Genomic DNA, 14,060 nt, shown 5'->3' with positions numbered 1-14,060 from the left:
TTTTCACTTTAAAAAGCGCAAGTCCAATTGCTTTGATATTACATATGTATTCATGTGAAATTTTTTCTCAGTTATATTCCTGACAAGTAGACCCTTGTCATTGTTAGATAACTATAGGATTGTTGTGCAAACCATTATCAAAAAAACAAATAAATCTAATTTTATTTCAAATCAATTTTGTAATCTTAATTTCATTACAAAATGTGTAAATTGGTGGACATAAATGATTGTTTGAAGGGCACATTAGCCGTGCAAACTTTCTTGAGAGCTGCTACTTCACTTCCAGTGATCACTTGATCTGTTTGTACAAATAGCTTCTAAACAGAATGGTACATTGTAAATTTCTATTACACTTTTGTTTTTCCTTGGAGTAAAAAAAAACATGTTACAATAACTTCAGAAATAAGTGACATTTTGATGCAAGACCTTACAACCACTTTGACTCGCTCGGTCAAAAGGAATATTATTAATAAGCAATCAGAATACTGTCAACAATGTGCATAAAATGAAATTTGATTGGGGTGTAACAAATGAAAACACTTCAAAAATGACTCCTCATGGAACATATATGCTGAGTTAGTTATTTATCATTGCAAATCAAAAATATAATTTCATAGGGCAGGGGAACAATTACGAGTATCTGAATGAAGACTATTGGTAATAACATTTTTTGCAGTGATACACACATCGACAATTAATACGTTAAAACCAATAATTTCAGAATTACTAGTATTTATGAAAATATCAAATACGAAAAAGATTGCCTTTTTATAGTGAAATTTTGCAAAGTTGTATCAATATTTATTGTACAACACAAGGTAAATGATCTAAGAAGTGGGCATTACAGACGTCACTGACCAGTCTAGATCTCAAAGTGACTTAATAGTAACCCTGTCCTCATGTTGGATTTACAGCTTAGACTGTTGTTGGCTTCACACAAATTACCACACATAGTGCTCTCTAGTTGATGTCTTCAAGTCAGCTGTGCAACATGTGAATATGTCAACACGTATTTGGTTGATTTTACAAAACGTGTTATACCCATATATATATATATATACGTTGTATTACACAGGTACAGTATGTTACTGTATTACCAGTATGTTACATTGTATTACCAGTACATAAAATGTTATCGTCTTCTGTGAATGACTTCTGTTAGTCCTTGTTCTATCAACTGTAAGTCATCTGCATCATCTTTTATAATGCTGATAAGATGCCGAATGCCTTCTTGTTGTTGTCTTAAATGCTGTGAACAGACAAGTTGAAGGAATGAGACTTTGGCAAATCTGCACAAATACTACACTGACATCTGCACAGGTTCTCTATAGAGCTCCTACACTGAAATCTACAATAGGTATTCTTATCAAAGTTTTCCATCATCCTGTAAATTTTGCTAGTGGATGATTACTATCAAAACGAATCAGATCTTTTGATTGCCATGAAAGTAGTGAGAAACTCACTATTGGTTCCTATGGTAAAAATTTTTTTTGTTTTTTTTATTTCAAAATGTTTGTTTTAGTGAAACTATTACATGGAATTATAATAGTTACGACTGTCATGATTAATATTTAACATGAAATAATGATTCAACATGCATTCATACTATGTAAGAACACATTCACGGCTTGTGTAAAAATTTTAAAATAATGAATAACAAATACATTTTTAGTTCTATTGCTTTAATCATAGACAAGCAACTCCAGTGATTCTATTGTAGTAGGGTGGGCTGGAAAAAAGTTAAGCTGATTTAAACTAACCGTTAACATAAGCTAAATGTTTATTTCGATTTCTCGTAAAATGCATGTTTTAGGTGTTGACGAGAGTTGCCTAAGTTATTGTAGAAGTCTTTGAAATTATTAATGAAAACGGGGTACAGCATAGGTAGACGTGTATCCAGGCTGAAAGACTGGATGTTTAGTCAAAATGGCGACAGATGTAAAAAATTAACAATGGAATGAAAGTCTATTTTTGAAAAAATGCGAGACAGAGAACAACAAAAAACAAGCGTAGTCAGTGAAAAATAACAAAATTTGAAGATCCATGCATCATGAAAACAATAATATTTGTGTATTTTGTCGAAAACGGGGTACAAACTTGGACAAGCATTCCCTTTGAAAGAGTGTGAACAGGTAGTCAAGATGACGACAGACATGAAGATGACACATGAAAACAGACTGATTGAAAGTTAATTTAAAAAAAGTGCAAGGCAGAAAACAACAAAAAACGATTCATGCATCATGAAAAAAGAAATATTCAAATATTTTGTCGAAAACAGGGTACAAACTGAATATAACATTTACCTACCACCACATTTAGTTAACATGTACAAAAACATTTGAACATATATATTAAAAGTAATATTTACTAGTGAACCACGGTCACGGGAACAACTGATAACTATTATGTGTTCGAAAGATGCGTATTGCGGAAAGAAAACGACTCGTTTAGGAAAAGATCCTTGTAGTTTGATACGAAAGTAGTGACATCGCATCGAAATAAATATGATGTCATTAGAATATTCCAGTCCAGCTTGCGTTGGGCATCTGGCGTTTGACTTTGATGTTTGCCGCAGTTGCGCGTCCTTCCTACTATACTGTCTATGCTTTAATGTACAAATCTTAATTTCGCTATAAGACAACTACAATAACCATGTTTGATAGTTTTACAGAAGTATTGGCAATGGTCTATATTCTTTGTCTTCTGTGACATACTCAGTCTTAATTCTGATAGGCTCACCTGTTTGATTTCATCTTGCAAAGCAAGATCCATTGAGTATCTTTCTTCAGTTCGGGCTCCTAGAGCTTGGCTTTGCATTCGAATCTGAGACATCATTTCATTGAGACGACCCTGAGTGATTAGTGAGAATAAAACACACATACACAGATTAGTCAGTGTCGAAAGAATATGCAGCGTAACATATTCACACAAATCAGAGATAGACGACAGCTCTCCTTAAAATGACCTACATTGTACATGTATTAATTCAAAGTAATGTCATAACTATCTGGGTAAAGTCCGGGTAAGGTTGCTACAATTATACCGTAGGCAATCATGTATAATTTAATTAATAACGAAGGTGTACACTGAATTATAATTCTCTCATCTGATAAGCATAATAATAAAATAAAGTGCTTATTAATACAGAAAAAACACTTATATGCTAATTAGTTAATTAACATGCATTTATCTATTATTACTCACACAGACCCAAGTAACTGAATACTTGAAATTTTCATCCAAAAAACACAAAATCATCATAATTAATTTTTCATTTTGTTTTACATCTTTCATTTTATTTTTTGTAACCAAATTCACAACAATGAGCCCTAAGATGATTTGTTATTTCATTAAGGCATAATTAAGCATATTATTATACCATGGTATCTCAGTAACAAACATAATCTGGGGTATCAGTAACAGCATGCTATAAATGTGTTGTTACATCCCACCATATTAGGAAATGTGGATTCCAAATATGAAATGATTATGCAAATATTTTTGAAAACAAAGTGGACTGTAACAAAAAACTACCAAGTTTGGACTGCATGAATTTGAGATATAAGCCAAAATGTGCGAAAAAGGACGAAAAATTACCAATTTCCATTAAACAAAATGGCTGGTGATCAGCCATATTAATAGAATCTCAACAAAAACTAACTTGCATCTTTGTGAAATAATATATGCCCTCTGCACCAAATCTGAATGAACTTAATTGTAAGCTGAAGCTATATGCAAAACAAACAAAACAAAATGGCCTCCAGTTGTCAAACTTTTTGGGGAAAAATTTGAAAAATAATGAATGTACCCCAGTATACCAACAACTATCACCCATAATCTATGTTTGAACAGAATTGGCGAGTACAACTAAGAGACAATGCTTTACACATATAAAATGGAGATATGAGTCAAATATGGCTGCCAGTCGGCCATTTTGTATCTGAACAGAAACAAAATCTGGGGGCATATGTCTACTACCATATACCAATCATGTACCATGCTTGGGGGAAATCGGTCCATGAACATATGAAATATATTGTGATGAAACTCAATCCATAAGCCTTCGGACTGGGTATATCACAAGGCGTATAAAAATGGCTAATTCAGTGTTGCCAATAAGCAACTGTGGTGGCAGTATTAAGTAACTGTATAAGGAACAATTATTTACCTTGAACTGAGTGGGTGCATTTATTTCAGCCTGTATTGACTCTAATTGTACTCTAAGTTGTTCCTCATCAATTTGTATAGCAAGACCACTTTTTCTGTAAACTTCTTGTACTAGCATAACCTGTAATCATTTTCAAGTACACGTATCAAGAATTATTTAACATATTGTGACGAACGGGTGCACTTTCAGAAGTTGAATCCCTTGAACGATTTCACTCGTGTGATTCTGATATGAAATCAATGTCAAAGTGCTACAATTGTCATGCTGTGTTGTGTTCAATATGGGACCATACACAACGTGTGTAAAATACATTGCATGAAATACGAACACCCGCTGCATGACAAATGTAGCGTTTTAAAATGTGCTGTTATGGTGGTGTAAATGCTAGATATAGGCAAACACAAATGGGAATTCTTACCTGCAAAACTCTATGTGAAAGTTCAGCTTGTTTTCGTTTATACTCCGCTAACTTAGCATGTATTGTGGATTGATTTCTTTGAAGAGTAGAAATGTCTTCTGCAATTATCTAATCGAAAAATATATCTTTCTTTTAGAAAAAAAACATTTGGCTGGAAAAATCTTGTCAATTATTAAAGATGATTTCAAATAGATATATGACTGGCATAAATTGTGGTACAGTAATGACAATATAAGTCCCTATTTTTGGGCTACATATGAGCAAGTAAAATCAAACAAAACTTACAGATAATGGAAATAATATGTAGATGTAGTTTTATCGTATAAGCAAAGCTGTGCAGCAATTAATGGTATTTATTTTTTTCATAGCATTAAGTAAAACTGTCAACATTTTCAGGATTAAAACTTCTTTGAAGTTTATTGATGTTGACTTACATTCAGTCTACCTTGGTGTTGTTTATTTTGTTGCTCCTGATGTTTAAATCTTGAATTCAATTCACTGAATCCAACCATGGGAACTGGAATTAAACTGAATAGGAAAATACATCAACATGCATAAATTTAAAACTGAATCCAACCATGGGAACTGGAATTAAACTGAATAGGAAAATACATCAATATGCATAAATTTAAAACTGAATCCAACCATGGGAACTGTAATTAAACTGAATAGGAAAATACATCAATATGCATAAATTTAAAACTGAATCCAACCATGGGAACTGGAATTAAACTGAATAGGAAAATACATCAATATGCATAAATTTAAAACTGAATCTAACCATGGAGACTGGAATTAAGCTGAATAGAAAAAAAAGATCCACCCACCCAGGAACACAAAAACATGTAAACATAGTTCACCTATTAAAACCTTGCCCTTGCATACATAAAATGTGCAATGTTAAGTTCACCACTTCAATCATGCACTATCAATTATATAAGTTCACACAATTTTACTGTACATACTTGGCCTAACCACTAGTCTGAGGTTAACACATGGCCTGCTGACACAATTTTCACCCATTCATCTGTGGAGGCTTTCATGAGTGTACAAATGTGAAAACCTATCATAGGACAACTAGCAAAGAAAATACTCTTCTCCAGCAGAAAACAATTATGTATTAATAGATAAGCTAAACCGTTTGGAGGCGGGGGTGTTATAGGTGTACTTACTTTGATGGGTCAGGATTGTCAAGTTTTGCTTGTCTCCATAATCGTGGATCATAACCTATGAAATATAGTGGATGAAGTGAAGGCATTAGAATTAGAATATTTTTGAGAACACCCTCAAAAACAAATTATCAAAAAATTAGGAATCTAGATGTCAATAATGAATCTGAAAAGTTGAAAAAAAGCTATGTTAGGAAAATATTCAAACCTGACAAATAAGTGGCTAACAATGCAGCAATACTTTTTATGTCATCGCTATATTGTTGCATACCACAAAATGTCAATATTGTCAGGAAATTTACAAGACTGTTTAGCTATGCATGTCTTGAGAGTATTTAATCATCTGATTGATCAAACCATTTTTACGAATGAGCGCCATTTGGTTAAATGTGGGCAGTGTAACACAAATTTATTTAGAGAGATTATTTACTGCCTCTATAGTTTTGATATAACATAATATTTGAACATTTTTTCTAATGGCTAAATTAGAAATAGAGTGAACATATTTGGAGCAAAATGCAAGGACCAAAGTAACAACTCTATGTAGTTATACACACTCATATACTTGACTAGTGACTTAATTCTCTTTTTGGCTCAATGGACTATAGGCCGGCTAAGCCTATGGGATGGATTTCTGTCCTGAGTCTGTCGTCCGTCTATCTGTCTATCTGTCTGTCTGTCTGTCTGTCTGTGCACGACTTCTTCTCAAAAACCGCCGAACCATTTGACTCGATTTTTGGTGTGTGGATGCCTTGATGAGTGTAGATGGTAATTTGTTCATGAGAAGTCGATCTGCCAAAAATTATGCAAATTAGCCCCCCAAAACTCTACTGTGGCGGTCTATAGTGAGAGCATCTTCTATAGTATGGTGTTGGAATAACTTTGTTTATGAATAAGTCTGTGCGTCCCTGTGTCGGTCAGTCGAATTGTTTTTGTCTGTGGGCAGGTCGATTCTCCTGTTTTCTCCTAGTTTTCCCATTTCACACGGTTTTCATCGACCAATTTCGGACCATCGCCCTCAAAATAATTGATGAAATAGTTTCAGGACCCATCGACAGTAGAAAGGTAGAAACTTAAGGCGAAAATAATGAAAAAAACAAACAGATGTTACTATTTTAAAATGGTCATTTTTGGTCAAAAATTCTATTTTCGACTTCTTCTTCAAAACCGGTTGCCTGAATGCTTTGATACTTGGTGTGTATGTACCTTGTGTTGACATCTACTAGATTTGTTCATTTCATGGCCATATCTTTAATTCTCTAATTTTGGCAAATATTTTTGTCATTTTTGGTTAAAAATGGAATTTCAACTAACCACTATTTCCAATGCTTTGGTGTTAGGCATACATGTGTTTATTATTCCATTGACAACTTTGTGTGGTTGTTTGGCGATATTTCATTTAAAAGTACAAATTTAAACGAAAAGTTGTGGCATATACAGCACTAATCTTTTGTAGAATAGTCGTTGAGCCTATTTTTCCATTAGCCATACGTCAATTTCTACAAACGGATGCAATAAATTGAAACTAAAATGCATCATACTGCAAGTCTATATGTCCCTCAGTATCAGTTTGATGTTCGGTTGACCCAATCAGATCCAATAAAATACATGACATGCACAGCAAAGCAGTCAATTCGTTAGCTGGCAATAATAATGGTGAACAACACCAATATGATGCTGACAGTAACAAGATCACCAGACAACACGTTTTCGCTTTTTGAGGCCAGTCAACTTCCTGTTTGTAATATTGAATATAGCTTAACAAGCCAGCTTACCTGCGGGTGGGTTGTCCATGTACTGTCGTAATTGAGCTTCTGTTAATTCAGTTTTAGGCATCATATTATCAACACCTAGATTAACAAGTTGCTGCTTGATGGTTGGCTGAGATAAAAAACTAAACAGATCAGTAGCAGACACTCTCTTTGATGTACCGGTCGGTAGACGCTCAAGAAGATAGATAAGGACTTCAGTTCTGAAAAACATTCCGCATTACTGTAGTTAATATTGGCTGGACAATACATCTGTGTTGCAGTTCCCTTCAAAACGATCTACTAGCTTCCTGATTTCTCGCAACACTGTATTCTATCCTACGTACCACGTATTTTGGACAGAGCCCTCGCACTTACCGATCATCTGGCAGCGCCCTCACACCTTCAACGCAGACAGACAATGTAGGTTTGCTTCCCAGTAACTTAAACAAGTTGTCAACAATTTGTTGCTGGTAACTTCGTATTTCTGATTCTTTCTTCTTGAAATCCAATGCCACTAGACCCAACTCATTCTTTGTGGATGGTTTACAGCTGTACCCAACTGTCTGAAACAGGTAAGCAAATTTAAAGGGTGGTGGACATTGCGTTCTGTATGTGCGAGACTTGTGCTATAAACATTCATTTTCCCATATGGAACCAATATCTCGAGCATATTTGGCGAAATGACCACCACTATTTAACACTGTATGTCATGCATGCATGTATAATAATATTATAAGTTCTTTGTTGAGAAATTATTGTATATTCTGTTGAATTGTTCATAAAGTTCCCATCTTTCATTTGTATATATTTGACAGTGTATTATGAAATGTTTTTCATCTTCTGTTGTTTTACATATTTAGCAAATTCTTTTGTTAGCTGGTGTTTTGGGACGTGCGTGTCTGGCAACTTCAATCCCAAGGCTATGACAGCTTAGTCTTAGTTTGGCGAATGTTTTAATATCTTGATATTTTTCAGTAATGTTTAAATAGGGTGCATATTTAATTGTATTATTCAAAAGTCTGTATGTGTGTAGTTTAAACTTTCCTCTATTGTTGGTCTCATTTCAGATCTTTCTGTTTTTTAATAATGTCAATATTTTACTTTTTTTTATTATATTTAGATAATGTATCCAAGAGTTTTTGCAACAATTTTAAGGTAATTATGTTCCTATTCCATAATTCTCGATTGTGTTCCTCAGACTATATAGTTTTTTAAGTGCTTGTATTAAGAGTGGCATTCCATATTTGAACACCACAGAAGGTATTCCATCACTGTGCTAGCTTTCCTTGTCTTCAGTTTTCTTAATACAGCATTTATTTCTTGTATTGTAATTTGGTTGTTCAGCCATTCATTTCTATTCATAGCATCTTCAATTAATTCTGTATTTATGTTCTCTTTTCTACTGGTTGATGTACTTGAGTTTATGCTAATTCATTGGATGTATTTAATCTATTCTGTGTATGGAGTCTCTAAGACATTGCTATTGTTGTTATGATGTGAATATTCTCTTATAACATTTCATAGTTCTTGTTGTGATGTCTCATTTAGATTACTGACTTTATCTTGTAAGGTGCATAATAAAAACCTCAAACCTTTGAATGCCAAACTTTTGTTACCGTTGACAACAATTTTCTCAAAAATTTAAAGATTAAGGACCTGCAGGTACTGAAATATTTATAGAACATGCAAAATTTGGGTGTGAAAAATTATTGGTTCAAAAGGTTAATGTGTTACACATGATCATCAAAGAATAGAATGCAAAACTGATGACAGAATCTCCTGACACTCTGCAAGCATCCACTGATCTGTGAAACTATATTTACCTTAAACCTGCAAAAAGGGTTATCAGGTGAGAAGTCAACAGATGCATTCTGGGTGTAATAGCCTTTACCAGTTCCCCAAAATGCTTGGATCTGATTCCATTTGGCAAAAACAATGTCTCTTTCATCACCAAATATCATAGGCAAGTGTAGCGCACTGGCTGTGTTTACAAGCACATTGGCAGAGTTGGCTTGCTGGCCTGTCAAGCAACAGAAAAAAGAATAGTTTACAAAATCACTATATTTACCATATTGTATTGTTTTTTTTAATCAGACAATTTGGTGGTGGTCACAAAAACTAGTTACCATGACATCATAAATTGCTAATGGTACAAAAAAACAAATTAAGTTGTATGATATAAACAACGTGAAGCTATGATGTATCCTCTCAGTAAGTACAAGATTCAATAGCAGTAACTTAAGCCATTAGCTGAATTAATAGTTTTGTGCACATCAGTTCAACCAAGGTAGTAACTAACAACTAGTGAACTAACCTTGAATGCCTGTACTAAGTCCAGTTGTGCCCAGACCAGTAGTACCAAGACCAGTGGCACCCAGTCCAGTAGTACCAAATCCAGATGACAACCCAGTGCCAAGTCCAGTCCCTAATCCAGTCCCTAGTCCAGTGCCAAGTCCAGTTCCTAAGCTGGTACCAAATCCGGTTCCGAAACCAGTACCTAATCCTGTCGCAGAAGACCCAAATCCAGTCCCAAAGCCTAATCCAGTTCCAAATCCAGTACCCCCTGTGGTAGTAGTTGTTAATCCAGTACCTAATGCTCCTGTACCAAGACCAGTTCCCAACCCAGTGGTTCCAGTTCCAGCTCCAAAACCTGTAACCAAGAATACAGTGACAGACAGAATTGTCCCAGAGAGAAATCATAACTGAGTAGGTTTTTCTGACAATTAAATCTTGGCTTTACATATGTAGAAATATATTCTGTGATGTCAGAGATTCAAATTGTGTATCTACATTTATTCTCACTGATTACTACAAGCTATTTAAATGTGCCTTTGGGGGGAAGGGGTAGTAAATACGTATGTAACGAGAAGCATGTCTGCCTATGATAGCTAGACACATTTTCTGTGGTCATGAGTTTGAATCTCACTAGTGTTTATATGTTTGAATGTACATGTAATTAAAGCATATGAACTGATGTCATATCAGAGTGGATTTATTATATGGTCTTGCATACTAATTAACATTAGTAGGAAATATATTCATTTCAGTTTCGGAACTGTTTCATTTTTATTTGACAAACATGATTAATGCCAACATCAAATTTTGGATTTTGGCGATTGAAAAGAAATGGAACATGGAAACAGTGAGTAGTTCGTGATCGTGATTAGTATATACTATTACTAGTATACTTGTTACCTTGGAAAGAAAAGGATCCTGAGGGCGCTGTTGTGGCTGTAGTAACAGTTCCAAGTCCACCGAAGAGAGAGGAGGGTGCTGTTGTTTTAGTTGCACCAAATCCAGAGAAGCCAGTAGTTCCTGAACAGAATAATAATAAGTTTATTAACACTTACACATTCCCCGGAGGGATTGGCAATGGTTACAAAAGTTTAAGAAGGAATAAAACAAAAAAATAAATAGATAAAATAAAACAAACTAAGCTAATAATACATTACAGAGAATAAAAAAATTAAATTATAATACTACAAAAGATAGAAAACAAAATGCAAAACTTAAACTGTGAAAGAAAATTATCACTGGGGTTGCTGTCTTATTTCAAAACATTTCTTTAGGTACCTTGCTACAGGGAGTGTTAGACCACTATTGTTTAGCAAGGCTATGAATTGTGTCTTTGGTGGCAAATTTTTAAAGTTTTGGATTTTGGTTTTTGCCATTTCAAATAGGACATTTCTTTCGGGGGTATATCTTTGGCATGACATCATTAGGTGATACTCATCTTCTACTTCGTTTTGATCACAAAGGTTGCATAATCTATTAGCAAGGGGTATTCCTTTGTGTTTGCCAGTCTCAATTTTCAAGTTATGGTCACTGAGGCGGAATTTAGTCAAATTTTCGTGCATCTTTTTCATTTTGTTTTTATTGATTGTCGTTATGTAATTCACTTTTCCAAGTTGATATGAATGATGTTTGTATATTTTTGTTAATTCGTCCTAATTGCCTTGCTGTTAGAATTTCATTGCTGTCGACCAAGTTAGACTGGTTGATGTTATTCAGAAGGGAATCTATATTAGTGTACCATTTACTATTATTCTCTTTATTTTCTTAGAAAGCTAGTTTTAATAATGGATTTGACGAGTTCTTTACACGATTAAAATATTTGATCATTTGTTTTTCGATAAAAGTCTCCAATGGCAACGTCCAAGTTCATCGTATAAACCCATTGTTGTGATGTTTATGGATGTCCCCAAGAGAAAACGAAGATAATTAATATGTACATCTTCAATTGGTGATTTGAGTGTAATTTCATCTTTCCACACATCACTACCATATGTGAGAATTGGTCTGATTAGTTTATCAAACAGAGAGAGTGACAGTGGTATACTTAGGTTTTTACCAGTTTTTCCCTTTAAAGAAAATAAGGCCTTTAAAGCTTTTCTTTTTATGCTTTTTAGGCTTTCCTTGAATTTCCCATTAGCAAGATATAAAAAAAATAAAGAGACACGGTCATCAGAACTGCATATGTACACATCTATAGCTGTGGTTTAAATGTATAAGACCCTCTTCAGGACTGGTATGCACACTTGATGTAGACAAGATGTTTGATTACAGTCCTGAGGGACTGTGGTTTGTTGAAGTATTGATGACAGGTAAATTTGCTGAGTTTTAGCTGATCGATCGGAGCTGATAAAACTGTAGAAGTATTGATGGCAACTTCACAAGCTGCGTCGCACAGTGATGGAGTAATGTATTCGTACCTGTAGTCAACGCACTGCTTCCAAACCCTCCAAACGCCGGAGCCGATGTTGCTGGTGGTTGGCCACCAAACGATGCGCTACCAAAGGAAAACGACATTTTGCAACATGCTGCTTATGACAGAAGTTTGAATCAATGGCGGAGTTTTTATTGTATGGTTGGTGGTTGTGTACTTCCTCGAGAAGTGCGCCCGCTTGCAACATTTTTGTAGTACATTTTGTTTTTACTGTTCTTCCCTCGTACCTTTCCCATGTGCCTATGCAAACGCCCATGCGACAAGGTTGTCGCCCGCGGTCATTTGATTGATTAAATGGGCATATTATTTTTAAAAATGATCTTAAAAATTTTGGAAAAAAGTCATCAACTTTTGTTTTTAATACACTGTATTCAATATTTAAAAAAAAAAAAAGTCGTCTGAAAAGAGAGAAAATAACGGAATTTGTCGGTGTACCTTATTTCCATACCAATCTAAGACATTATTAAAGGTAACAATATGAATAATCAGGATTTTCGAACAATTCTTGGTTACCGTCATCATTTTCAAGGTTGCGTGACCCATTTTGGAGGAGCGGAAGTACTAGTAGTTCGGTGATCATGTACCGTGAGTATACTGTAAAACTGGGATAGTCTGATGAACTGATTTAATGTAAACTAACTATCTGCGTCATTACAGTCACACATAGATACAGAGTGTGTGCCAAATCACACACATAGTCACCACTGTATTAGTACACAAATGTTGCAGTTTTCGCAGGAGAATACAGTTTTGTTGGGCGCCATCACCGGCGGAATTGTGAACATCGCAGGACATGTACGATGTACGAGTATTCTGGCTGTGGTAATAATTCAAGTTTACAGGCGCACTATTCAGCAAATAAAGTATAATTCCGTTGAATTTGGCGACAAAAAATAACCATTCAAATAGACAAATTAACAGTGGGTACTGCACGACTGACGGGTGTTTATTTTTATGATGATCATTCGCATACTCTTGGAATTTTTGGTACGTACTATTTAATGATGCGAAAGATATCCTAGTACATGTAGTTCTTATTTTCTTAAGTTTTTCCACAAAAAATAACTTTAACTACTAGCATTCTAGTATAGATTTATGCTTGAACTTGATCGGTAATAACGACGAACATGATTGGCAACACAGCAACAGTCATGAATTTGAAATTGTAACTAACTGTAACAACGATATGACTGTCACCCTGGCAACATATCACTTTTTAATTAATCACGTAGGGAATACATTGGGTACACTTCATTATTGTCCGTTAGTCAGCACTTAGAATAAATGTTACTGTTTAATACAAACGTAAACAAGCATACAGAAAATGTGCTAACGGGGCCAGTGTTGAACTAATTATTTCAAAGTTTTTCCAAAATAAAAAAAGTGAGTTACGGCTACGGATCTTATTCTTAGTTCATTGTGCGTGTGTATTTGGGTAGTTATTTCCTCCAACGACTGCGTACTGTATTCTGCGTACTGCTGAAATCCATTGTGTTCATAATTGTGCAATGCCAAACAAAAACACGGTTAAGTAATGTACTACCGGTATGTTAGTACAATGCTCATGTAATGGCGAATATAAACCCAATCATGGTTTCCAAATGAATTGTTGCGAACAAGAAAAAGCCCTAAAACGAAACCTACTATGTGGATGGTGGATGGAGGGGAATTGTTCTTTAAAGAATCTTCGTTAAACACTAATAGCATTACAAAAAATAGTCCCACGATCTGAGGGTCGGCTAACAATTATATAATATTGACCTGTCTACCGGGCTAGAAATGACTGGAATGTGAAAACAGGACATCATGCAGGGATTGAAGATTATGA

The 14,060-nt window shown here is 34.7% G+C and overlaps 1 protein-coding gene across 1 annotated transcript; it reads right to left on the bottom strand.

Annotated features, from left to right (window-relative positions):
• Nucleotides 1-134: 134 nt before the first annotated feature.
• On the bottom strand, nt 135-12,389 carry LOC100368015 (nucleoporin p54-like). The gene is made up of 12 exons (XM_002731474.4): nt 12,219-12,389; nt 10,702-10,821; nt 9,821-10,156; nt 9,330-9,526; nt 7,882-8,069; nt 7,531-7,727; nt 5,759-5,813; nt 5,021-5,114; nt 4,587-4,694; nt 4,169-4,288; nt 2,740-2,850; nt 135-1,249 (listed from the first exon to the last, which is right to left on the bottom strand). Exons 1-12 carry the CDS (start codon nt 12,313-12,315, stop codon nt 1,133-1,135), a joined length of 1,740 nt encoding a protein of 579 aa, XP_002731520.2. The 5' UTR covers nt 12,316-12,389; the 3' UTR covers nt 135-1,132.
• Nucleotides 12,390-14,060: the final 1,671 nt, after the last annotated feature.

This window comes from Saccoglossus kowalevskii, chromosome 4 (genome assembly GCF_978046115.1).
Source record: "Saccoglossus kowalevskii chromosome 4, keSacKowa6.1, whole genome shotgun sequence".
In the NCBI taxonomy this organism is placed as follows: domain Eukaryota; kingdom Metazoa; phylum Hemichordata; class Enteropneusta; family Harrimaniidae; genus Saccoglossus; species Saccoglossus kowalevskii.
This window is presented reverse-complemented; position numbering and strand designations above follow the sequence as displayed.

Excerpts from the sequence above, each read along its gene's own strand:
- LOC100368015 (XM_002731474.4), bottom strand. The coding sequence starts at position 12,315 with ATGTCGTTTTCCTTTGGTAGCGCATCGTTTGGTGGCCAACCACCAGCA. Across the intron at positions 5,814-7,530 it reads CATGGACAACCCACCCGCAG|GTTATGATCCACGATTATGG; the intron begins GTAAGCTGGCTT and ends TATATTTCATAG. Across the intron at positions 5,115-5,758 it reads GACAATCCTGACCCATCAAA|TTTAATTCCAGTTCCCATGG; the intron begins GTAAGTACACCT and ends TTTCCTATTCAG.